Source organism: Branchiostoma floridae, chromosome 4 (assembly GCF_000003815.2).
Source record: "Branchiostoma floridae strain S238N-H82 chromosome 4, Bfl_VNyyK, whole genome shotgun sequence".
NCBI lineage: Eukaryota > Metazoa > Chordata > Leptocardii > Amphioxiformes > Branchiostomatidae > Branchiostoma > Branchiostoma floridae.
In genome coordinates, this window is record NC_049982.1 from 33,558,699 (window position 1) to 33,585,945 (window position 27,247).

At 39.8% G+C, this 27,247-nt stretch overlaps 2 protein-coding genes across 3 annotated transcripts in view; one reads left to right on the forward strand and one right to left on the reverse strand.

Annotated features, from left to right (window-relative positions):
• Nucleotides 1-4,263: 4,263 nt before the first annotated feature.
• LOC118413288 (ligand-dependent nuclear receptor corepressor-like protein) overlaps nt 4,264-27,247 on the reverse strand; it is a 25,730-nt gene continuing 2,746 nt past the window's right edge. The window contains exons 2-6 of one of the 2 annotated variants that reach the window (XM_035816574.1): nt 26,644-26,709; nt 24,741-24,820; nt 23,864-23,930; nt 21,715-21,961; nt 4,264-11,744 (exon numbers count right to left, since the gene is read on the reverse strand). In XM_035816574.1, the coding sequence (XP_035672467.1) occupies nt 6,134-11,744; nt 21,715-21,961; nt 23,864-23,930; nt 24,741-24,820; nt 26,644-26,709 (6,071 nt within the window). In that variant the 3' untranslated portion in view covers nt 4,264-6,133. Of the gene's footprint in view, nt 11,745-14,382; nt 20,642-21,714; nt 21,962-23,863; nt 23,931-24,740; nt 24,821-26,643; nt 26,710-27,247 lie in introns of those variants that run through there. The other variant, XM_035816575.1, reaches the window with a different exon arrangement.
• LOC118413289 (coiled-coil domain-containing protein R3HCC1L-like) overlaps nt 25,617-27,247 on the forward strand; it is a 32,730-nt gene continuing 31,099 nt past the window's right edge. Inside the window, exon 1 of the mRNA XM_035816576.1 lies at nt 25,617-25,629. The gene's annotated coding sequence lies outside the window, so the exon portion shown is untranslated. The remainder of the gene's footprint in view (nt 25,630-27,247) is intronic.

The window sequence follows — 27,247 nt, forward strand, 5'->3', positions numbered from 1 at the left end:
TCCTCCTTTGATTGTCTTGACAAAAAGGGGAAAGGCGGCAAATGTTTATTTATGCTTGTAAACATATTTACTAAGTCTCTTCTACATCATAAAAGGGTAAAACAGTGAAAAAACTTTTGAATAAATACCATTGGTAATGTATTACACCCGATAATTTCGCTTAAGAGCGGTTTCAGCGCATTTGCGCGTCACATGAGCTTTGCAATTAAAAATTGGAGAAAGGCGACAAATGGTAATTTTTGTTTGCAAACATCTTTATTAAGTATATTCTACCTTATAAAAGTGTAAAGCAGTGAAAAAAACTTTTGAATAAATGCCATTGGTAATGTATTAGAGCCGATAATTTCGCTCAAAACGGTTTCAGCGCATTTGCGCGTCACATGAACTTTGCAATTAAAAATTGGAGAAAGGCGGCAAATGGTAATTTTTGTTTGCAAACATCTTTATTAAGTATATTCTACCTTATAAAAGTGTAAAGCAGTGAAAAAAACTTTTGAATAAATGCCATTGGTAATGTATTAGAGCCGATAATTTCGCTCAAAACATAAGGTTAAGAGCCATTTCAGTGCACTTGCGCGTCACATGAACTTTGCAATTAAAAATCGGGGAAAGGCGGCAAATTATTATTTTTGCTTGCAAACATCTTTATTAAGTCTATTCGGCATTTTAAATGTGTAAAACAGTAAAAAAAACGCTTTTGAAAAATGCCATTGGTCAAAATGATCAAAACATAAGGTTAAGAGCCTTTTCAGCGTATTTGCGCGACACATGAGCTTTGCAATTAGAAATCGGAGAAATGCGGTAAATTATCATTTTTGCTTGTGAACATCTTTATCAAGCCTATTCTGCATTATAAATGTGTAAAACAGTGAAAAAAACGCTTTTCAAAAATGCCATTCGTAATATATCACACCCGATAACTTCGCTCAAAATATAAGGTTGAGAGCCATTTCAGCGCACTTGCGCGTCACATGAACTTTGCAATTAAAAATCGGGGAAAGACGGCAAATTATCATTTTTTGCTTGTAAACATATTCTACCTTTTAAATGTGCAAAATAGTGAAAAAAAAACCTATTAAAAAGAATGCAATTAACCCGATAATTTCGGTCAAAACAAGATTAAGAGCCATTTCAGCGCACTTGCGCGACACATGAGCTTTGCAATTAAAAATCAGATAAAGGCGGCAAATTGTTATTTTTGTTTGCAAACATCTTTATTTAGGCTATTGTACCTTCAAAGGTGTAAAAACAGTGAGAAAAAACACTTTTGAAAAATGCCATTCATAATGTATTAGACCCGATAATTTCGCTGAAAACGCATGATTTAGACCCTTTGAGCGGGGTTTATGAAAAAGGCTGGACTGTCTACCTGGGCTGGCTATCACGTCAGGCTACTTGGACCTACGACAGCCCATTGGGACAAAAGCTGTTTAGCAGTAGGGGTTGTCTGTGCTCAATGAAGAAGCTATGTGTGAAGCTATTGTGAGAGGTTCTGAGTTCAAATCAGTTGATATGCCACCGATCTTGTGCCCTTGCTGGGAAGGGCTATTAACACGACTTATCGAGCTGATTGGATTAGTCTTAAGACTGGTGGCTTACGTGGCTAGTTGGTCAAAGGCGTCCAGGAGCCGTTCTTTAGTGGCTGTCGGGGTCCAGGCTTTTGTGCCATGCATTAGGATCGACAATTGAATTGTGAGGAGCTTAAAATAAGCGTTGCTAAAGTGCAAGGGTCTAGAAACTGCTGCCATTCGCTGCTAACTCAGGTGACCTCAATACGACAGCAATTACCCCAGGTGTGGCCATAGGACTTAAGGTTTTAAACCACTTACATTGGGAAGGAAGGACCCCTAGTCTTTTCCGTAAGTGTGGTGGGTTCTTTGCCCTATCTGAGGGAGGGCCCTTACCGAAGCTAGGTACTCTTTTCTCTACCCTAGTGAAGGTAGGAAAGTCGTGTTATTCTACTGTTAAGAGCTCTTCCCAGGCGCACAAGATCGGTGATTCAAACCCAGAACCTCTGGGTTATGTAAGATACACAGCACCTTCACACACAGCTGCTTCACACACAGCCCCTTCACACACAGCTCCTTCAAACACAGCTGCTTCACAAACAGCTCATTCACACACTGCCACTTCACACAGCTCATTCACATTATAACACACAGATCCTTCAGACACAGCTTCTTCGCTGAGAACAAACAACCCCTACTGCTAAAGCAGCTTTTGTCCCAATGGGCTTTCGTAGGTCCAAGTAGCCTGACGTGATAGCCAGCCCAGGTAGACAGCCCAGCCTTTTCCGTAAACCCCTTTGAGCGCTCTTGCGCCAGATATAAACTTTTGAGTCAAAAACGGGGAAAGGCGGCAAGTCTTTATTCATGCTTGCAAACATATTTACTAAGTCTATTTTACATTATAAAAGTGTAAAACAGTGAAAAAAACTTTTGAATAAATGCCATTGATAATGTATTATACCCGATAATTTCGCTCAAAACATAAGGTTAAGAGCTCCTTTCCAGCGCATTTGCGCGTTACATGAACTTTACAATTAAAAAGTCGGGGAAAGGCGGCAAATGGTTATTTTTGTTTGTTTACATCTTTATTAAGTATATTCTACCTTATAAAAGTGTAAAAAAGTGAAAAAAAAATTTTGAAAAAATGCCATTGGTAATGTATTAATATTAGAGCCGTTAATTTCGCTCAAAACATAAGGTGAAGAGCCATTTCAGTGCACTTGCGCGTCACATGAACTTTGCAATTAAAAATCGGGGAAAGGCGACAAATTATTATTTTTGCTTGTAAACATCTTTATTAAGCCTATTCTGCATTATAAATGTGGAAAACAGTGAAAAAACGCTTTTGAAAATGCCATTGGTAATGTATTACACCCGATAACTTCGCTGAAGAGCGGTTTCAGCGCATTTAAGCACATAAGGCTGAGAGCCATTTCAGTGCACTTGCGCGTCATATGAACTTTGCAATCAAAAATTGGGGAAAGTGGGCAAATTATTATTTTTACTTGTGAACTTCTATATTAACTCTATTCTGCCTTATAAATGTGTAAAAAGGTGAGAAAAAACACTATTGAAAAATGCCATTGGTCAAAATGCTCAAAACATAAGGTTAAGAGCCTTTTCAGCGCATTTGCGCGACACATGAGCTTTGCAATTAAAAATCAGATAAAGGCGGCAAATGGTTATTTTTGCTTGTGAACATCTTTATCAACTCTATTCTACCTTATAAAAGTGTAAAACTGTGAGAAAAACCCTTTTGATAAAATGCCATTCATAATGTATTAGACCCGATAATTTCGCTGAAAACGCATGATTGAGGCCTTTTGGGCGCTCTTGCGCCAGATATAAACTTTGGAGATAAAAAAAGGGAAAGGCGGCAAATGTTTATTTATGCTTGCAAACATATTTACTTAGTCTCTTCTACGTTATAAATGTGTAAAACAGTGAACAAACACTTTGAAAAAAATGCCATTGGTAATGTATTACACCCGGAAATTTCGCTCAAAACATAAGGTTAAGAGCGTTTTCAGCGCATTTGCGTGACACATGAGCTTTGTAATTAAAAATCGGGGAAAGACGGCAAATGGTTATTTTTGCTTGAAATCATATTTTGCTTGTGAACATCTTTATCAATTCTATTCTACCATATAAAGGTGTAAAACAGCGGAAAAACACTTTTGAGTAAATGCCATTGGTAATGTATTACACCCAATATTTTTCCTCAAAACGTAAGATTTTGAGCCTTTTTATATGAACTTTGCAATCCGGGGAAAGGCGGTACTTGTGGTCGCCTTGTGCATAGTTTTCAACGTTAAACATAACTTACTACATCAAATTTTATCCTATGCTTTGGTTTGTTTCGATACAGATCTCCATAGGTGACTATAATGTAACTATTCTTCCTGGAGTCCGGGTGATTTGTAGAGCTAGAGAATCACCAACTCTACACGGAAAGATCTGCACCACCGCACAGCGCACGTGTGGTGGGTTCTTCAACGTGCATGGGGTGTGGCTCTCCCCAAACACGGGACCTACATTCAACGTTCTATCCGAGGGACAGCCCAAGCCAAAGCTAGGTACTCATTTTCACCTGAGAAAAGTGTGGAAAGCTGTGTTAAGTGCCTTTCCCAAGGGCACAAGATCGGTGACACGCCAGGAATCGAACTTGAGACCTCTCGGTCCCGAGCTGCCACGCGAACTCGCTCTAAAGGTTTGGGGCTGTATATTGGATGCAGATTCAAAGCAACTGAGCCAATTTTGTGCTTCATACTTTATTATTGCATGCAACACTCACACATAGATAATGATACTGCATACATTCTGTATTATACTACTCGAGGTGCAACAGTTACAAACCCTTCATGTATATCATTAGCATCATTCTTTTCAGGTGTACATGTATGTCAAATTTAATGAAAACATACCTAGTTAAAACAGACACTAAATGTATTAAGCTAGTACAAGTGTTAAGCTCTTGTGCATAAATAGACCATACAAAATATTGGCCAAATTTATCCTTACCTTAAATGATTGGTACATGTTCATGTACTAAGATCAGGAACACTAAGTCTTGTATCTAGTGTCATTGAAAATGGCTGCCTGAATATAGGTGCTCAGGCCAGGGACTGGCCCCTTGGCCTTGCCCCTCTCCATCAGGACTCTCTATTAAAGTTGCACAGTCCTTTGGACTTGTTTCTGCAGACTTAAGACTCATTCCAGTGTCTTTTGTAAGCACTTTAATACATATTCCTCATACATTTATCTTTCAGCCCTTCTATGTAATATCAATTATCTTAGTAAACATACGCTCTTCAAAAAATAACCTTTTGGCTAGGGAAAAAAAGACAATCTAAAAACTATTACAGATACAAGCTAACAGATTTTGTACAAACAACTACAACAGAGGTGCTACACATAGTAATTAGTAACCAGCTTCTGCTGCACCATGTGGCTGTGAAGCTGGTTTGTTGTGCCGAACGGAAGTTATACCTACATTTAAACAGATACATTGTGTACTTGTGCTTGTACAAAATGAATGTATATTTGTATAATTACAATATATGCATTTCTGTTTTACACTGCTAAACTGTATTTGCAGGATCACTCCATTGGACATCTTCAAGAATTAAGACCAAGAGAATCCTTACCTATACTACTAAAAGCTAGTTTTTCAGGCCCGTGAATGGAAACATGTGTTTTGCTATGCCTAAGCTTAGGAAATGTACAGGAAACTGAAACATTGAGAAAAAGTTCAAAGACAAAGAGACCGCAACACTGAGCGGATTACTCTTGGCAATTTGTGGATCACTTTTGGCTGAGACTCCCTACAAATGTACCTACATGTTCCATCCCTAATTATTTTCTAGACAGTAACCAGATCACACATTTCATGCTTGGCCAAAGGACCATTTAGCACGTTTGGTTACGCGGTTAAGCATCAGGGATAAGTTAAAATGGAAAAACATGGCAGTCCAATGGACTAAAATGTGTTAATTACACAAAAGCACATATGTATCAATTACACAAAAGAGCATAGCCATCTCATCATCAAAAATCATGCATTTAAAACCGTTTATCTTTGAAAGTTGTTTGTCCTCTGTGAAACATTCTTACATCATAGAAACAAAAGTATCATGTGGTTACAACAACAGTAAGTTACATGTACATTACATGTAGGACGCCCTGAGATATCAGGAGAGGATCCTGAGTTAGATGAAGGCTTTCCATCCCTGTCAGAAACAGATGTCACATTGCAAGTCTTCTTTACATCTTTTTTACACATTCTACACTAACAATACAAGTCTATTTGACAGTTCATACATGATTATACAATGTTTCAATGTTGTGATGGTTGAGGTAATGCTATAAAAAAAGCTTTTACATCCATACAATGGGCCTAAATGGACTTTAACATGTTCTGCTTTATCTGTGTTTCAAACCATGATCAATTCAAGAAATATCGGGATTAAAAGTGGTTGCTATTCAATCCAATCAATTCTATGTTCTTTTTGCATTTGTGGGAGAGAAGATTATTCTTGTACACTGTACATCATCTGTTGCTATCATAATGTTAAATTATCTAAAAAGGAAAATTATGTAACTACAGCTTCAAAGTGTCTGTACCTTTAACAAGGCTCATCTTTCTTCCATGATACTCTCAGATCAAGAGGCCCTACAAACCTCTCTTCATCAAGCAATTCATTTTTCTCACAGGGGGATGAAAACACATCCTCACATTCTGAAAACACTTTCCCATTTTGAACCAATGCATTCACTTCTGGGTATGTCACTTGGTCTTTTACACCTGGATATTCCTTTGGGATCTTTTCCCCATGTGTGGGAGTGTCCCACTGTGAAAGAACGGTTTGTTCTGTGGAAGAGATGAGTGGGGATGAAGTAGACCTTCCTAACTGTGGAACATGGTAAGATAAATCTTCTGGAACATCTGAATCAACAGCTTTACTGCTAGTGGAAGTAACTGGTGGAAAGTCAGAGCTGCTATTGACATAACGTCTGGGTGAACCCCTGTCTTTGTTGGACTTTTGTATCTTTTCTTTTGTGGCAAGCTTATTCTTGGCTTTTGTTTTGGAAACCAAGTTGAATGGCTTGTCCAACTGACTAGCTGATACAGATACTTCATTGGCATTCTTTGCCACTTGAAGCTGCTTCCTGTGCTTGGCTGGTGAGTCTACTTTTTCAGTTTGGTGCTTTTCATTAGACTTTGTGATTTTTACCCTTTTGTTGAACCGTTTAAAGTGCTCAGCTTCGACCAAGGCACAGCATGGACAAATGGAGAATCCCAACAACCGCTTCTTCTGTATTCTTACTGATGACCTCGAAGCTTGTGCAGTGTTTGATGGACACTCATCCCTGTGATCTGATTTCTCAATGGCCTGGACTGGATCAACTTTATGTTTCTTGTTGGATGCCTTTTCAGGCTTGGCTTTGCCTAGATCATGGCCTGTTGAGGTAAATGATGGCAAAATGCTACATTTCTTCAACGTTTTCTTTCCCTGGGATATTTTCACATTTTCAGGAGACACTGTTAAATTACCCCTTTCTCTGCACAAGCCATCGCTAGAGCTGGCTGAGACAGTAGTAGAGGATGTGTGTGAGCTATTTTCTATTCTACCCTTAGCACCTTGTTGGGCATTTAAATTACTGTTATCTTTTGCCCCTGAAAGGGACACTGCATTTGAACTGAGTTTTGGCTTTGGTCCCTTTGTCTTTGAGTCACTGCTTGGATGGTGGCACCACAGGATGGAAGGATTGCTTTGTACAACAAACAGCTTCTTGGCAGCTTTGCATTTCCTTCTTCCCACGTCTTCATATGGAATGATTCTGTTCTTTGCTGGGGTCATGGTGGCAAATTTCCGAAGAGTCTTTCTGAGTCTGTCTGCCTGCCTGTCTATTTTGGTTTTTGGAGTCTTCTGTTGTTTTGTTGCTCTTAGTGTGGTACTTGGGTTCATAATAGGTTTGCTGGGTGAGATTGGCACAGCTTCAGCAAGATCCTTGGTCATTGAAACTTCTTCAAATCCTTTCTTTTTTGTCTTGGAACATTTGGTGCTGTTATGTTGAGTATGTATGTACTTTTCACACTGGGGTGATGGAGTCACCTGAGTTAAGGCCACTTGCTCCCGGCTCTGACATAGCCTAGTTTTGCTACTACCCACTCCTACTAATCTCATGACGGTGTCATACGTTACTGGCTGAGTAAAAAGACTCTGTATAAGACTTCCATCTCCGGATCCCGTCCCTGGCTTCTCTGATGTCTTCACCCAACCATTGCTGATGATTGCATCTTTGTACTGGAGTGTCAGACTTGTGTTCAGGGACATGCAGTTGTATCTTAGATCTGTCTTTGGACACCGGGTCACTTTTCTCTTCACCAGAATGTCACATGTGGATGCTGCTGCTTCCATGTCTGTTGTATCAATTTCTGTTTTGCTGTTCTCTTCTTGGTTAGAACTTAAAGCAATAGCTGTATCAAGCTCTCTGTCAGAGGTCACCTCATTTGGATGGCTGCTCTTTACCAAGTTGGGTTGATTGTTATTTGCTGTTTCAAGGCTGCCATGATCTAACTTCATAGCTTGATCTACACAGATAGATCCACTTTTCAGTTCAGCTGACACGGTCTCCATAACATGTTTTGCATGTTTTTTGGTGTAAATGGTATTGTTAAGGGACTCAGAGAGAACATAGTTTCTTGGCCTTCCTTGATGTACATTTGCCATGAATTCAGCATCGGATGACAATGGAGAATGTTTTCTGGGTCTTTTCCTTGCTTTTGGCATTTCCTGAGAATTGTTTGATTGTGCTACCATTCTGCAGGGCAAGCTCCTCAACTTCCTTTCATCATCTTCAACCTCAATCTTACAAGAAGTGTATTGTGTTCTTGTCTCTACTTGCACATTATTGCATGTATGTGACATCCTACCAGAGATCCCTTCACTTACAAGGTGTTTGCTATATTCAGAGTTAGATTTGGAATCATTCAGAACTACAGGTTTCTCTGCTATTTCAATTGAAAGAGATTTTGTTTCCATATCCTCTGTTTCTGCATCTTTGTCAAATGCAGAATTATTCTGGCAATCTATTAGTTTTTTAAGACTAGGTGATGCCCTTGTCATGGTGACAGTATTTTCAGCTTGCTGTTTCCTCTCTTCCTCTCGCAGTCTTGCAACTCTCTCAGGCAGAACTCTCAGCTGTCGCTTCTCATAAACTTCGACAACACTCTTGGTCATTGGCTGATCAAGCTCCCGTTTCACAACTGGCATGTCTATTCTTGTCATGTTCACCTCAGATTCATTTGGGCATGAATGCTGAATTCCTGAGACACCAGCACTGGCAGTGGGTGGAGATCTAGGATGCAGCACAATGGAACGTTGTTCTACTTGCATTGGTTCCTCTGCACCTTTGCAATCATACTGCCTATCTGTCCCATCCTGCAAGATCAGCTTTGTATGTTTGATAGGGGTAGGTTTATTACCATCATCTTTGTTACTGTCAGTGGGGCAATTTGGACCTATTCTCAAGTCCCTGGTAGGGCAATGTTTCTGCGATATCTTGCAATCTGTTGTTTTTTGCAAAGTTACCAGCAAATGCTTTCTGCTTTTTTTGCTCAAGCAGGGCATACTCTTGGTACTCTCTCTGAGGCGTTTGTGTCTTGATGGTAGTAGCCGGAGTCTCCTGATAGCAGCTGGCATAAAGCTCTCTGGCTTCTGGTACTTCTTCAGGACGACTGTGTGGAAAGCTTTTAGCACTTTGGTACGAGCTCTCCTGTGTGGCAATGTGCGTATCCCTAGCTTCATTACATTTTTTCCTTCGTCATCTTTTTCTTCAACCTGACTGTTCCCCCTCGTTTGTTTCCTCACAAACTTTGGTGGTGCAGACAATGAAGCAAGAGCTGCAGTTTTCTTCGTTGAAAGCACATGGTTTTCCACTTTACAGCCTGTATCAAGTGAAGCAGTTACAAAGGTGCAAGTGCATGGGAGATCTGTACTTTGTGCTGTCTTGCAGGAGCACACAGTGGACACAGTCCATTTCACATCAAACCAATTGTCATCTTCATTGCCATCAATGGATGTACATCTTTGCTTTACATCAGGACAAGTAGAATTGATAACTGGAACTGGCTTTGCTTTGTCTCTTGTTTTTGGCTGCATTGACTGATGACTGCCTTTGTGTTTACACTGCCTTCGTGGTGTGCTTTGAAATTTATCATCATTGACTTTGGCTAGTCTCACAGGTAGGGGTCTTAGAGCCTTGCATGTGGCAACGTTACCATCTTTCTTGCCAGGAAGAACATGGTCAGTTTTTAACTGGGCCTGTCTCACTACCCTCTTAGCAGAGGGGCGTAACTTTTTCAAAACTTCAATGTCCCCTACACCAGAAGGTACTGATTCTTTTTTGGGGATGAGAACCCTTACCATTTTCCCTGACTTTCCTTTCACCCACATCCACTTCCTAGGTCTTCCTGTACGTCTGCATGGGAGCCTGTCTGCCACCTTTTTTTTATGAACCCCATGTTGAGGAATTTGTCTGCTACTGAGCTTCCTTAATCGGACATGACATGGTAATATCCTAGCCTTTTGAAGCTGAAGATCACTTTCTGAAGCTTCCTGTGTTGATGACCTGTTGAGAAGATAGTGACCCATACCTACATGCCTGGTTTCATCCTTACATTTATTCTCAAACTTTGCAAAACCTGTCAGAGGCCTGTGTGGAAGGCAGTGAAGGTGTCTACGTTTAGGGGCATGTTGAGGACAATGTTCAGTAGTCAAACATTTCCTAGAGAAAGCCTGTTTTCTTGTGTTTTCTGAGCTACCTGCAGTTTTAATGTCTGTATAGATACCACACAAATTTTCCTGATTGTTAGTTGGTAGACCTTTGCACAAGCTGTTGGACAGAGTCTTAGTAATACTAGGATGTGGTACATTATCATCATGAACATGGTCAATCTTGCTAATACCAGAGCAGCTGCCTTCTGGTGGGCAGTAGTAGTCTGAAGAATTCTCCTTACTGTTCACTGAAGCCTGACTACTTTTACTGCTGACAAATGACTTAAGACCAGCATCCCTGCCCATACTGTCAATTTCTGCCTTGTTGACATCTTTGTCTCCAAAAATGTTACCTTGGGATTCCTTTCTTAAGGCTGGGCAGAAAGCAGTTGCCCAATACATGGTGGGCATCGGAGACAGTATAGGAGGGGGTGGGTCATCACTATCATTATTGTCCTCATCCTGTTCTAAAGAATAAACTGATGAGTGGTCCCTCTCAGTGACAGGGCTTAGGCTTGGAGGAGATATGCTATAGCAGCTTAATGTGTCACTGTCCTGCTTGTTCCTTGTTTTGTCTGATGGCAAAGGGCCAGATGCTGCATCAGATGACAGGCCAATGGGTTTAAACAGATATGAAGGATAGACATCAACACAATCTTTGTCTACATGAAAGTTCACATCACTATCATTAATCATTCTACCCATGTTGCCTATTTCATCATTTATGGCACCAACTTTACAAGCCTCTACATTGCACTCGTTCCTAATCATGTCACTCCATGGCCCACCCATAGCCATGTCAGGAAGAGAGCTCTTCGGACATTTCTTGAGATTGCTTGTAAGTTGGAAAATAGTTGATGCATGTTGACTAGGAGTTGCTTGCACCTTATCATCAGCTGAGGTAGGTGGGTTATGGACATTTGTGTCCTGGGCTGTGGTTGTGGGAAGCACAGCTGTCTTGTCTTGACTAACACCTTCAGTCACACTCCCTGCAACCTCATTATTACTACTGTAACAGTTCATCTCCAAGTCTTCAAAGCTGAATAAATGTCTACCCTTTCTTCTCTTAGAGTAAATGACCCACAGGAGAAAATCTTCATCCAGGCACCTTGTATCATTGTAAGCATTGCTGTTATGGTTAGTTACTTCTATGGGTACAGTGTTGGAGTCATTTGCTCTTATAGGGCTTTGAGGTAATATGTTTCCATTAGCTGAAACATTGTTGTCAAATGATTGACATTTGCCTAAGGCTTGGTACTTGGAACTGTGACAGACTGAATGAGACTTTCCTTGTTGAGGCAGGGGATTGGTTTCACTGCAGTGTTGAGCAGAGGAAGTGGAATCGGCTGTAGTCTTCATTGTTGCAGCAGGTATACTGAAGTGTTCTGCTGTGGGACGTCCTACTTCAGCACCATCATTGATGTGTCCATGAGATACTTTCTCCTGGGCCTCATGACTGCAGGAAGATGAAATAGACATTGTTGTGCTTGCCACAAAATATTACAATGTGTGGAGAGCACATCATGATCACATTTGTCAGCAGGATAGGCAAGCCAAGATGTACAGAAGTATACATGTACCTCAAAAAGGTTGTGGTCTAACTAGAAAAAAACGGCATGCCTTAAGTTCTGGGGCATAATGATATATTGATATAAAAAGCCCTATATCAGTGTGACAGTCATTCACAATGTAAATTGTGATCCTTCCTTGGCAGGTTACACCATTTTGAATATCAGGAGGCAACTGGCAAGACAAAATGTGACACTGTACGGAAAGACAACTGTGGTTGGGGGTGTGTGGGTCATTCCTGGTAGTTTATAATGTGCCATGAAGTCTATGAGGACAACATGTATGGAGAGAATTTCTTTGTACATTAGAGGTGGGTATCTAACTTCATATAGTGCTTATATCATCAATGGCAATAAAAAACAAAACTTTCTGATTACAATCAGTGGTATTTCATGAACATATTAACAAAATATACAACCTTCTGATGATATTGAACATCTTACTTACAAATCATACTTCCAGTTCTTTGTGTTCAAGTAATCAAGTTAATCTCTGCCCAGGATGTCATAGTAAACGTGACAGCCAGTATGGAACTTGATGAAGTGACTTGCAAAAAAAAGAATTTTCAGAAGCAAAAAGTGCATAATCATCATTACGAACAAACAAGTTTTCATAATTTTTGCTTTTCTGCTTCACAAAAGAACACTTTTTCCAAGTAGTGGTAATAGGTTCTGAACCAGCTGACGTGTATACTATGACATCATGGAAATTAACTTCATTACCTGGCAACAGGAAGCAAGAGCTGGAAGTATGATTTGCAAGATAGGTATCTAATAACAACTGAAGGGTGTGTATTTTGTTCAAACGGCTATATGCTCATTGAATGGTAGCATTATAATGGCTGAATGTGATCATGAAATGTTGGTTTTGTGACACAAGCATTTAAAACAGGGCCTGGGACCCACACACTTCTGGCTGCAACTTTTCCTCTCTCTCAATTTTCATGCAAATTAAAATGATTTGAGCTTTGGTGAACATAATCTTTTAATTCTTAACAATACCCCGGTACCTAATTCATGGTGCCCAAATGACCAACAGAGGTCAAGTGATAGGTGAAGTGATCATAAACTTGACTGTCTGTAGGTAAGAAGTCCTAATATCAAGGCAGATCCCCGGCAGCTCAGAACACTCCGTAGCCAGCTTAACTCCCTATACTACTGGTAGATCTGCCTGGAGATTAGGAGAGTCCTTAGAGTTAAAGCCTCGTACAACAAGTTAGACTAATCTAGTTCCCTGATGAAAACCATTGCTGGACTGTTACAGTGTGGATTGTTCAAACCACAGTATGGGCTGGTATAGAAGATGCTACATGGTAGACTATAGGGCTTATTCAGTCACATCATCCTGCCCGTAGCAACTAACCTGCTGCCATGATAGATACAACTGAAATCAGTAATTTTGGGGTCTAGTTCTGAATGGCGCCCTGTGCAGCTCTTTGTACAAATTTTAATCATTGCCCAAGCAATGCACAATTTCCCTTCAAACCGTCTAGTTTCATAATCACCACGATTTGCTTGGTGTTGGTCCAGGATAGGAATGGTAAATGGCACACAAATGGGGTGCATAAGATAAAACAGTAAGATTTGTTTTGTATTTGTCATGTAATAACTAGCTGCAAAGGCCGGGAACAAACATACGAACAGAAATACTGTAAATGCATTTAAGTTCGTGCAGATTTGATTTCGCGGTAGCGGGAAAATGGACTCTTCGCGTTGATTTTAATTTCGCGGTAGCACCATGCACTGCAGTCTCTTACTGTTATGGAAAAATGTTCGCGGTGGTTTTAAATTCGCGGTGAAGCAGTCGCCGCAAAAACTGCGAACATTAAACCACCACAAACGTTTCTGCATTTATAGTACCATGTGCTGCTATGTCTGTGATAATTTGAAAAGTAGATATCAAAGAGAGGATATCTCCTAGTTCTGTGATGAATTTCTATGATGTACAAAATGTTAGCTCTGTGTGAACAACCAGGTGCTGTACAGCCACGCCACAACCCATCCTTGCATACCTTCTGTCAAATAAATCCCCTCCTACACTTTGTACTTGTCCAGATACTTTGTGGTTGTAAGCTTGGTGACACGTGCTTGTATGCTTTGAACTGATTTCATTGTGTAGAATTAAGTCTAGTGCTAGTGAAGAGTTATTCAGGAAAGTAACTGTACATCCATTGAATGACTATTAAGACAGTAGAACAGTTACTGTCTCTTCACGCAGAAATCACAGCACAGGTCCGTGCGTGATATTTGGACAATGCTACTTGGTTGAAAGTTAGGAAAAAATGTGCACTGAAACATGTGGGACCATGTTGCAAAGCTGCTGCAAAATGAGTAAATATATATTGCAATTTCTTACTATTACAAATACTTGTGTGTTTGAAAACTGTAAGAATCCCTTCTTTTTCAAGAGTCATGATCAACAGAGGGGGGGGGGTGAGTAGTGTATGGAGTAAATAACACCCATCTAGCAGATATTCACCATTTAAAACATCAGAACTCCACAAAAGGCAAAACTAGAGCCATGAAGACCTCTCCCAAAAAGCATGTCTTTTATTCATTTTACTGACAGTGAAGGCCAGCTTCATATCAAACCACCACAAAATACAGGGAAATACAAAAAATGTTGAACCATTTTTCAAGTCACTCAATATACAGCTGTGTTCAGTTCTAGGGTAAAAAGAAAAGGTTTTCACTTCAGACCATTTGGAATCTACCACCCCCTGGAAAGACTATTATTGTACTTGTATATATTGACTTTTAAAGGCTTGGTGACATTATGGTTACATGTCAACATTTCCAAAAACTTAAAACCTAAGCAACTAGTTACATTTGTAAACACAACAATCTTACAGTGTGTAAGCAATGGCTGGTAAAGAAAAACAACTTTGCTTTCCAAATACATTTGATCACTATGTTGCATGCAATAATTTGTACAAGTGGGTGTTGGAAAGGTATGGAACATTTATTAGTGTGGACAGTCTGAGCAAAATCCTACACAGTCCTTGATTGTAACATCTAAAACACATGAAAACAGTGGTAGAGACCTTCATCTAGTATAAGTTAAGTCTAGGAAAGTTTAGACAGCTTAATGGGTACATGTAGAGTCAATTCCAAGTTACTGAGAGGATTTTGAAAGAATATTGGTAATAAGTTTGAACTATTCTAGGTAAAAGAATATTTCAGTCACAATACTTAATATAAAATGAAAGTTCTAACATGTTTGACCTTACCTATACACATATAGGAAACTTTTTGAAAATAAAGGTACAAACATCTTTTTATTTAGAACAATTTTCAAACATTCTAGAGTCGATTTTGAGTCACCAAAAGGGATTCTTAGATATTATTTGTAAATTTGTTATAAAGAATTCTAAAATGTTAGAACAGAAGGCAACAAGCACCCTCTTGGTAATGTGGAATTAACTATTGATCTTGTTCACAAAATGTAAGGAAAGGGGACAACAATTTTCTACTGTGAAGTAAAAGTTGCATGACTACTTATTCTGGTCATCTGTGCTAACCAAAGTGAGAGTTGATTTGATTACTAAACTTGGCAATACATTCCAATATCAAACCCGAACATTGGGAAACTTATTAAGGGGCACTCCACTCCAGAAGCAACTGTTATTTTCGGAAAGATGGTATTTTTGGGATACAATTGCACCCGACTTTTTGCAAAGTTACCTGAATTTGTCTTTTCGACAGTGATCCTTTTCTAAATCAAAGTATCCCCAAACTGACCCGCTTCTAATGTACTGCGCCGTTTATGATTTTGCAAGCATAGTCGACTTCTGACTTTCTCACTAACGGTAGGCGGGATAAGCTTGACAAAGCAGTCAAGTGATCACCACACATTTAGGGAGATACAAAACAAGTTTGAAGACTATCTCATCTTGGGATAGAGAGATTTGGGCACTTTAGTGTAATTAGTAGAAAGTAGGTCAACATAAGGGCATCGCCAAAACTGCTTGTGTGGCCGAGGCCAGGCTATCTAAAAAGGCTACATTCATACACGGACAGAAATGACTACAGAATGACCCACAAATGATAATTGCAACACGTTGTCTGGCAGTTCTGGTGACGTTTGTGCACACACAGTCCGCTTACAAAAAGTAATCCTAAAGCATCATGGTGTCAAAATTTATACCAGTACCAACCAGTACCTGTCCCCATGGACAAAGTCAGTCCTCCCCCACCAGCGCACAATTTGAAGGGTCCTCAGGGAACTTCAAGAACTCGTTTGCTACAATGTTCAAATTGCGGTAAATTAAATTTGACCAAACAAACTTAATTCAAGCATTACCACATGTTCTTTGAGGAATTATAATAACCGCTTCTGGAGTGGATATTACCTAATCTTAGTAGTACTACATGTAATTTGTTTTATCACATTACAATTTTCTTCTTTAAAGTGTCATTATTTTCTACAGGCACTTTTTTCTATGTCCATGCACTTGTATTGCTCAGCCTTACAACTGGTGGCAGAGCATGTTTCTTTTAAATACTGTCCACTTGATTTACCTAAAGCTTCTCAAATTTATTTTTATTTTGATGTGCAGGTCTGAATGCACTAAACTCTATAAAGAAATGTAGATTAAGGCAAGAACTGCACAATTCAAGTAGTAGCAAGATACATGCATGTAGAATACAGCACGGTGTATTCCATATCACCCAAGGTACCAGCCCGACTGAGGGTAGGATCACCCGAAGCCCGGAGGGGCGATCCGACCCAGGGAAGGCTGGGACCGGAGGATGTCATCCATATAATCAAATCAACATGGCCCGAAAACAACAATGCAACCACCATTGTTTCCAGCATTCCATCATTTCTGATAAGCTTACACAGTTTACAGTTTATCACAAGACAATACTTTCTCAATGGTGAAAACTGTAACATGCACAGATATGACAATAATATAAATGAGGTACTAATGTAGATTACACTTAACAGTGAACAGTACTGTGGTATAGGCAAACACCACAATTCATATACATGTACTCTTTGCACCACACCAACACCAAAGGTTTAAGTAATTATATATTATTATTTACTTGTATCTTTAATTTAATTTTAACCAAAAAGATTTCTTCACAATACCATCTCTGATGATTCTTGAACAAAAATATAGAAAACATGACAATATCTAAATTGTAATAATAATCATTACACATCAATATCCATATTGGTGCAACAAGCAACATACATGGTATGCCCAATGCAAGACAGACCTAGATGTCTTCATTAAATCTACAGTCAATCTGTTGGCAGAAACACTTTACAATGAGCTCAACTGTCACATTTAAACGCCATGTTCCTGATACATACATTTTTTCATTGTTTGCAAGGGTGTACAACAGTGTGCACTGGGAATGATCTAGACTGATGCAATTCCATTCCATATATTGCTGGATGCTCAGAGGTGGGTAGCTCACCAATGTGGCATGTTGGAGTCGTGATAGAGCGCTCCACAAATTTAATGGATAAGAAACAAATCCTTTCACCCTATGTGTGTTTTGTAGGTTTTGCATGATATCCTTTAAAATTTAGTGCCACAGTCCAGTGAGATACCGTTTAAATAAGATAACTTCACGCACACATCTTACATTCTTGATATGCTTTATTTCAAGGCCTCTAATTTTTGTTTCTGTAGTATCAAAAGTACTGGCATCTTACTGATGGCTTCTTCCCATTAAAATGTGCAAAATTCTGTTGCCAGTCTTCAAGACTTGATATGAGCCCTATCATCAGAACCATCTTTGCTTTCTTCATTTTCTCCCACAAAGATTGCACTTCAACATTGTTATGTCAATGAAGGATAGACATTATTGTTTGATGGCTTGAAAGAAATCATAAACATACCCCCTAAAGAGCTGCTGTCATCTGAAAAGAAAAATCTAAAAAAAAAAACCCGCCCAAATGCAACAATTCAGTTCCAAGAATGGTTGGTTGGTTAGAGAAGCCAGCTTTTTCACTTTCACTTTTTACAATGACAGATCAACTCAAAATCGCTCATCATTGTTCTTAAGCACTGTTTTTTTTCATGTCGCAAAATACCGAAACATCCAATTACCATTAGTAAGACTGTTGTGACATTTAGATTGACCACATATAATACAAGAAATTGATGTTTTTATGGTATCTTACAATTTTCCTGCCTTTCTAAAGTAATAAGAAAAGAGTGTAACCCACCTTGTTGAACAGTGTTTTACTGTAATTGTTCTACATTATTTAATTGACTTAGCCGCCCAATTTGAGGCCAAAATTGCAAAAACTTAAGAAATAAGCTTAAGTGCCATGTACATGTATAAAACATCAAATTTCTCATGATAAACAAGTTGCCATTTTTTTTTACTTTAGTAATCATACATGGAGTCATTCAATGTCCTAAAATATAAAGTAGATGTGCCTGTCCCTTTTTCAAACGTATTGCTATTTTGCACATTTCACTGAGAATGAGCCAAATATAAGTCATGCCTTCCTGTTGTGCTACAAGAGCATCATTCTTTTAACATCTTCAAAAGGGACCTTTTAATTTGAATATTGCACAGACACTAATGTTATCCAACATTAGTGATCTATAAATTACATACATCTTCCTAAAGAAAAAGTGGAATGTCAAGAGAGAAAAAGAAGTCCTTTTTAGAACTTGCAACTTAGCTTTTTAAGGGCTTCACAAAGTCGTGATGCTGAATGGAATGGAGCAAGATTCTGGACCATGCTGAGTCAAGGGACATTTTGTCTGCTACCAAACAATGCGATTCTCTGCCCTGAAATGTATTTTGCACATTCAAAAATAAGTTATCATTATACTTCCAATGAAGCAAATTAAACAAGTTTCTCAATGTTTCTCATAAACTTTTTATATCAAAGATATTTACTTGCACTTAGTTCTTATAAACAATGACATTTTGTTTCTAATTCTTCTCTATTTTATCACCTTCTCAACTGGCTTTAAGTCTACCAAACAAATCCATGGTCATCTTATTTTTCTAGACAGCCTGTCTGTCATAACTAAACTTAAGTACTGAGAAGGATGGAAACAGAACTTGTCACTAAAAGTTGGGTAATATGACACTTACAATGAACAACACTTTTTAAAACAAAGTCAATTTGTAGATCTCTTTTTTTGATATGACAATCTACTACATAGAACAGTACATACAGTTTATCCCACATGACTAGATGGTTGTGCTGTTGATAAGCCTGAATCCAAATGGATATCTCGAATCATCACAAAACACAGAGATGTAACAAAGACCAACCATGGTAGAAACCTTGATGGAGACTTTTTTACATATTGTATTTTGCCATACTGTATTACCGGGGCTATATCAGGCTATCAAAGGTTCATGATTGTAGCAAGTTGAGAAATATCACTTGTTGCACAAGTAGAAAAAGATTTTGGCTAGAAATGAAATTTATCACACGGATCACACGACGGTTGTGTTACAAGACTTCCTGTCAGTGTATGTAAAGCTGTGCAATACTGGCGGATATTGGGCGGGAAAACTGCATGAAAAGCGAGCCTGTAAACTGTCCTAAGGCAATTATCTAGGAAACTGTTGAACAGAGGCACTCGAGCAGTAATCCAAAGTAGAACAGATTAATTACATAGATGAGGAAGCTTGCCCAGCAGGGTTAAACTCCTCCACTATTACACAGTCATCCTCATCATGGCCACCACTGTCTTCCTTGACTTCATGATAATCATTGTTACCAGCATACTCCTGTGCAAAATACTGGCTCCTTGGCCATGCCCACTGGAAAAAAGGGGAGGGGTACGGACTTGCACCACCACCACCACCACCACTACCTCCATGCATGTAGGAAGGGTAGTAGAAGAGACGGTTCCTTTCAGCAGCTTCTTTCAACTCAGTCCTCCGCTCTTTGACCTTGTACTCAAGCGTGCTGTGTGGAATCCTGTACAGCTGCTGTGCACGACTGATGCTCATCAGGCCCATGGTAACCATGGAAACTGCAGTTTCCAGGTCGTCTGGGGTGTAGCAGCGGTAGCGCCCTCGTTTCCTGCGTGGGGAGTTGTTGGCATCCCGTGATGAGGCCTCGCTGTGGTGAGAGTTACCTGAGTTACCAGCAGATGGTTGGGACAGGTTCCTGCCAAATAAACTGGACTCACGCGGGTGGCGGTCCATCTGGAAACCTCCCCTGGACACAATAGTGCTCCTGAGCTTTGTTTTCAGCTGCTGGGAGGTGGTTTCTGCATTCTCATTCTGCTCCACTTCAGTCCGCCCTCGCTGTGCCACCCTGGGGATCTTCAGCTGGATAGCTTTCTTGGGTACCTTGGGCACTTGTGTTTCTCTGTGGTCCCTCTTGTCCTTGTCCTGGATTTCCTGCATTCTTGCCACCGCAAGGGACCGCAAAATGCTGGAGGTGATGGGGAGCTTGATCTCATTTGCATAGCTCTGCTTGTGCTTTCCTTTGTCTAAAACGGATTCTTTATGACTGTTCAGAGCGCGGCGCAGAATTGCCTCCCTCTCCAACACTGCCTGTGCTTTACCACTCACACTTTCTAACAATGTGCGCAGACGGTTTCCTCCCTTTAACGGCAAGCCCTCACTTCCTGTTACCTTCTCTGCCACTTGCTTTGGCGCCGACAGATTTTCACAGTTCTTCCGATTAAGGTAGTTCCGTATGGTAGATCTCGGGACACCATACACGTTGGAGGCTTTCCTTGTGCCAAGCTTGCCGGCCCGCACGTCATGGAGGGCTCGAGACAGGTCACTTGGCGAATACGTCTGCCTGGAGTGTTTGGACCTTCCTTGATGCCTGGAACAAGATGAAGGAGCTGACTTAAGGTGCTTGTTCCTTAGGGCCAAGTCTGGGTAACATCACAGGCACTTGTGTGTCGGTGTTTGTCTTCGCCACGTTGCTCTTTACTACGCGATTGCCATAAAAAGTCTTCTGCAGAAAATACTTTGATCTATTTACATCAAATTATTTCTCTGTGAAAAACTCTGCTATTACAATTATCACCTGAGTTTAAAGAGGGTGGCCTATATTTGAGGGTAAGGACGGCTGTTAGGGTGGTTTTACATGAGATTTTTTTTACAACAATTTCATTCTATGTTTGCAGTATAGACAACCAAATGCTAGGTCTTGGGAGATGGCAAATATTATTACTATGGACAGGTGGAGGTGTGGAGAGAATTACAATGAGGACAATATTCTGTTAAAAACCCTGATGCATATTTTTGTTGTAGTTTTATACCTTGTTCCTAACAAGTGAATGTGACGTTACCACAAACTTGATGCCATGTAATCTAAAATTGCAGTTGTGTCTGCAGAAACATTCCATTTAAATATTCAATGGGATGTTTCTGCAACACACACACACACACACACACGTTTTAATGAAGGTAAGATATTATTTAAGTAAATCAGGCCTGTTACTCCGTTAAGAATTATAGTGCGGCAGATATATCAACCCAAGATTTATCAAACAATTTGTCAAGACAATACAGTTACTATTACACAAAATCTGATTTCAAGAGATCTCTCCACCATTTAAAAGAATAATGTGCTCAGAAACAGATAGAAATCTTCCAAGACCAGTACAGATTTCATTACGTTCCTCATCAGTAAATTTTTAATTCTTGTTACTTATCAGATTCATGATCACTACAGTATCAAGAAGTGTTATGGAGAGGTGAGGTGCAGATGCAAACTTATGCAAGGGGTCAGGAAAAGGAGAGAGGCTGAGATGGTTAGAAAACAGAGAGCATTTAGCATAAGGAGTGGAAAAGATGATTTTGACAAGCAGCTTGAGAAAGTAAGCCTGGGAAACAATCATACATCTTACCAACAAAGACATGACTTGTACAACTGTATACTGGACTTACCCAAATGGAACTCGGGGAATTTTCAAGAAGTAGGGAGAGTTTCGCAACCTCCTTGCACTGGTACCATTGCAGGAATTGTGTTGTGGAGAGGGTAGCAGGTCATCTTCATCGGAATCCAGTTTGTCAGAATCTTCTTGCAAGGCACTCTGAGAGGATTGTTGTTGTTTTGATGCATGATGGGATGCCAGGTGCCGTATGGCTTCCTGAGCTGAACTGAACTTGAAGGGCACATAGGAACCTGGGAAGTCTGAAAGAACAACAGAAACCTTGTACTTAATATGATAATAGTGCTAAACAATGCTTAACTTTCTTCCAACACCAAGGTGTACATGGATCAAATTTTCAACGACCATTGTCGCCTTCTTCAGATCAATAATGACAGACACATGATCTTATAAAGTTATATCGTCAGCATTTGGTCCAATGTACCAGGTAGTTTATAATGCCCTATCACAGTTAAGTGTTGGCTGGAGTGCCCTGATGTATATGGCCTCCTTTATACCTATTAATCTTACAAAGTACAAAGTCTAAGCCTAGGGAAAAAATGTTGAGTTTCCTGTTTCAGTCCTGAAAAAATTAGGGTCCGTAGGTAAGGATTATCTTTTTTTTCAAAACTCTAAAGATACAATACAGTTAGTCAAGTAAAAATGAAATGCATGAGGCGACACAGGAACAAATTCTACAATACACACAGGTGTTGGATCGCACCCCAGCAATTAAACAAAACATGAGCCACCACCTGATCCTGTCTAGTTGATATCTTAATCAAAAGTTTATTCACTAGTACAGCCAAACTTGGTCTAGACTCTAATGCCCACGTGCACAAGACAACCATCACCTCAAGACAACTGCTTTTTGACAGTTCCAAAATTTTCCCCCCATAGCCACAAGTATGAAGCGACTTGCCGAAGGCGACCGCGACCACCCCTAGTTGGGGCCGCATGTCACCAACATATTGCCAAAGACGATCGCGCCATTGCCAAGCCTTAAAGCCTGTAGTGACATCAACTTTTTATTGTTAAACTGAGGGAAACTCCCGGTAAAATCTGTGCTTTTGGTGACGAGAAAAAATAAACATGGCGCCCACAAGGTTATGCAATTATTGGGAGAGTCCACTGTACTGTAAGTAAAAATGCCAAATAAACTTTCACCGCATGTTATAATGGCAGCCATTCTGGATTGGTTTGGAACATGTTTTCAGCTGTTTTTACCGACAAAGTCCTGCTGTTTTGGAGAAATCACAAGGGAAGTAAAGTGTTAATAATTGTTGTTTTATGTTCATCATTTCTAATGTGAAAGAATTAGTCTTCCTCCTTGCAGCCGACAGCACATGGAACCGCACGGCCAGAAATTCCCCGTACATGGTGCTGGTAGGACATTCTTTTTTATCAGTTTGTTTTCGTTTACAATGTAAACAGAGACTGAACAGTGTAAAAGTTGTTTACAGAGAAACGTCCAATAATAACATTTATTGTGTAGCAGCATAGCAAAATCAAACGATACGTTACAGTTACTAGGTAACTGCTAGGATGTTAAGGTCATAGCAGCGTGGAAATCCGCGCCGCTTTGCCCGAAAAATAGTGAACTTTTAGAAAAATATCGCGGAAATATGGGGAGAAAAACTAAACTTTCAATATTTCGGGGGTCCCTGGTTAGCAAAGCCCCAATTTAAAAAAAACAAAAACAAATGTACCATCCAAAATGAGAACGTACCAGGTGGTTTTTGCGCCAGAAAAAAAAGTATGTGGTACGTGTATTTGGGACATAAGAGTAATAGGTTTGCAGTAATACTCTGCAGTGCAGTGTACTAGGGGTACAGAAAATTCAGGTCCAGGTACGGTCCAGGTCTGATTATTTCATGGAAAACTTGTGAATGGGTGATACACAAAACAATGGTCCATTTCGCTAGTAGGCCTGCTGATATGAAAAATTTTCTAATCGGTCCAACTGATTTCTTTCAGGTCTGTGTTTTCTGGACTGATACCGCAATCTCTGCTCTGAGACACACACACACACACACACACACACACACACACACACACACACACACACACACACACACACACACACACACACACACACACACACACACACACACACACACACACACACACACACACACAGTTATAGTTATGTAGTGCAAATATACCTTGGCTAGAGGTTTCTTCTAGTGTGCGCTGTCTCTCTATCAGCTCTTTATGATGTTCCAAGGACTCCTGTCAAAATAAAAATACATGTACAGGATATAAGTAAAAGGAAAAGATACATTAAAGTTTGATAGGTTTAGGTATTGAGAGTGTGTGGTGTAGGTGTGGGCCCCCTGGTGGCTTTTCTTCACTGAAGGACTTTGAAAGAGAATAACTCAAGAAGGGGTTGATGGATCATCATGATTGTTGGTATGTAGATACAGGGCTGAAAATACCAACTGCATATGCAGTTTGTGCTTGTAAAATTGGTGTTGATCAAATAATTTCAGACCAAACTTGCACCGGTACAAGAAGTGGCGCAGACACACCAAGAAGATTATCTGGCCATGAAAGATAAAAGAAAATAACCCCTGAATCAAACAAGCCTTGATTTGTTAATGAGGGTTAAACATCCAGGTATCATAAACAATGTTTTCACATTGTAAATCGTATTTAAATCATGTTTTGATAGTTCCTTTGGTAAGACATTACCAAGGCAACACCAATCTGTATGTTTTGAACCCTTCCTAGAAGTGTAGCTCCATCTTGCTTTATTTCTAGGCTCTTTTTCCCATTTATCCATGCAATACATCGATGCAGATTAGACATCCAGGTAATAAGTCTGAAATGTCTGATCGTTTCCAAAAGCATATCCAGTTGCTTGAGTAACTGCTTTTTGGCATGTCCAAATTGCAATAACCTCAAGAAAAATATGCACCCCAACTTTGGCAACAACTTGTAGCACCTTTTCTAAAAAAAAAACCAGAAAAATCCACTTTTTAAAAACAATGGATAAAGGTTGCCCTCACGGTAGTGTTAATTAGCAGAACCATGACGTACCGTGACAACTTCCCTTCGCGCATGGCATAACCTACACTCCGATGACAGTTCCCAATCAGGACAGTCAACAGCTTCAAAACCTGCAAAAATACAAACATCCAAATTCCAATCAGTCAATGTGACACTTCATCCTATACACAATTCTATTCAACATATTTACTACATGGAGTTTATGATTCATTACCAGCTACAATCTTGCATGATATGTCATATAAAAATTATAAGCATTATAAACTGTAGCTGCACTTGGACAATAGATGGCCCAGGTGCATGACTTTGGCCCGCTTCAGACAGACAACACTTACACATGTAAGTGCTGTCTGTCGTGCGACTGTAATATTGTCTATCGTTGTTGGTACACCCGCAGGATTCCATTGCGGTGCGTGCGTGACAAACAGTGACCTCTTGCTCGCAAATTAAAAATGGTGGGAGAATTCTTTATTTTACTTAGTCATGCAGCAGATCATTATCATTTGCTTGCAAACAAATATTGTCAGGGCTCGAAATTATTTGGGGGATTAGGTGCACTGGTGCACCCAGCTTAAAAAATTGGGTGCACCAAAAAATGTTTGGGTGCACCACTTAAATTTAAGTGATAACCTAATAATAAAACTTAGCTAAAAGCTATCAAATTCTTAAACAAGTACCATGACAGACATTTTTATTATCTTTCTAACACGTAGATGTCAAGAATATGATGTATACTAGTATACTTTGATACATACATAAACAATAAAATCTTTACATACATAAACATAGGAAATATTTGGGTGCACCCTGTGCACCCACAGAAAATAATTGGGTGCACAGCTCCAAGTTTGGGTGCACCAGGGTGCACATGCACCCAGTATTTCGAGCCCTGATTGTCCATAGATAAGACGCAGAGTACGTCCTCAACAAAGAATGACATCATGAGGCCTGCACGAAGACGGGAAAATCTGGAATTAAACCCTGCGTTTGTGGCCGCCAGTGGTATTTCAGATTACCATCAAGGAATAGGAGTATGTGAAGGATATAGCCACTGGTGGCAGGGAACTGGACTGGAACAGGCAGTTTCTGATGATAAAAATACGTTTCTACTGACATATATTTACATGTTTATTTATGGAGAAAATGCATTTTCAAACAGAAAAAACATGCTGCAGGATTATTAGCATATGATCCCCTTCCGTCGCCGGCGGCGATTCTCTTTAGACATGCAAGGTATAGTCATGGACCCTTCGCTGAAGGGTCGAGGTGGTCACACGACAATTGGAGGAAAAACCTTCGCACGACTATTTTGATCCTTTTTAGACAGCCTAAAAATACCGTCGCCACAGTTGCATGACTATGTACAGTAAGTGTTGTCTGTCTGGAGCGGGCTTTGTCTTAAGCTGTGAAAGAGAATTAGTGCATACAAAGCCACATAAAAAATAGTCCTCAGTAACATTTAAGGGTACAAAAATATAGAAACCTAACTCAAGATTTTAATGGAAGTTAATTTCTACAATTATTAGTTGTAACAGTATTCTGTAATGTTACACTGAACATGGCCATAAATTCAGAATCTGGGCCGGGTCCTTCACTACTTTTTTTTTTTACAATTCATTATTCGCCTCCCCACGCCTCCCCTGGGCCAAAAACTTTTTCCATGGCCCTCCCTCCAGTGCACCAAAACGGGAAAGCTCAGAGCATTTTTCTTGTAACCCCAAAAGTCTACAGATTGGGCCTAAGTATTCAAGGAAAAGGAGGATATTCAAGGAGTTTAGTAGGTACTACAATGTATATTAAATTATTGTATTCCCATTTTGTGCCCTCTACTGCACAATACAACTGTGGTTTCTGCCCTCAAAAGGGTGACAAATTGCCAGTAGGACAAGGGTTAAAGTTAAACTGCAGTGATCAGTACATAACAGTGACATACCATTGAATGGCATAACCTCTTTGAATCTCTCGGGACCCATTAGGAACTCTGCAAAGCTCTCCAGACCTGTAAAGATAACAACTAAGAGTGATAAGCATACTAACAGTGTCTTCTAAATAAATACATAAAATAATGAGATGTTGAAATGCAGGTATGACATTAAAGGGGAACTCCACAGCACAAGCAAGTCTTCCAGTTCTTCAGGTATTTTATCTGAATCCAAACAATAATCTTGCATTATGACAGTGACTGGACTAGGTGGTTAGTTGCATTATATAGCAGCAGTATACTGAGGGAGCCATAACAAAAATGGATTTTACGATTAAAAATCCAAAATACTCAATTGAAAGCTAAAAAGTTTCACTTTCTTGCTCGCCTCCCATGACCATAACCACACGTACCTGGATGTAAGCCTGATGCAGCTTTGGGCGCTCATGATGATAATTTGAAATTCCAAATATTTTTCCTAGGCCCTCCCTTGGCCTCCAATATTTTTCCTAGGCCCTCCCACCACTAAATATCATTCAGTCCCTACATTTTATGGAGGACATCATTTTTCTCCTCTGCGATGGTCAACTTGCTCTAAATATACCCCATATTTAGA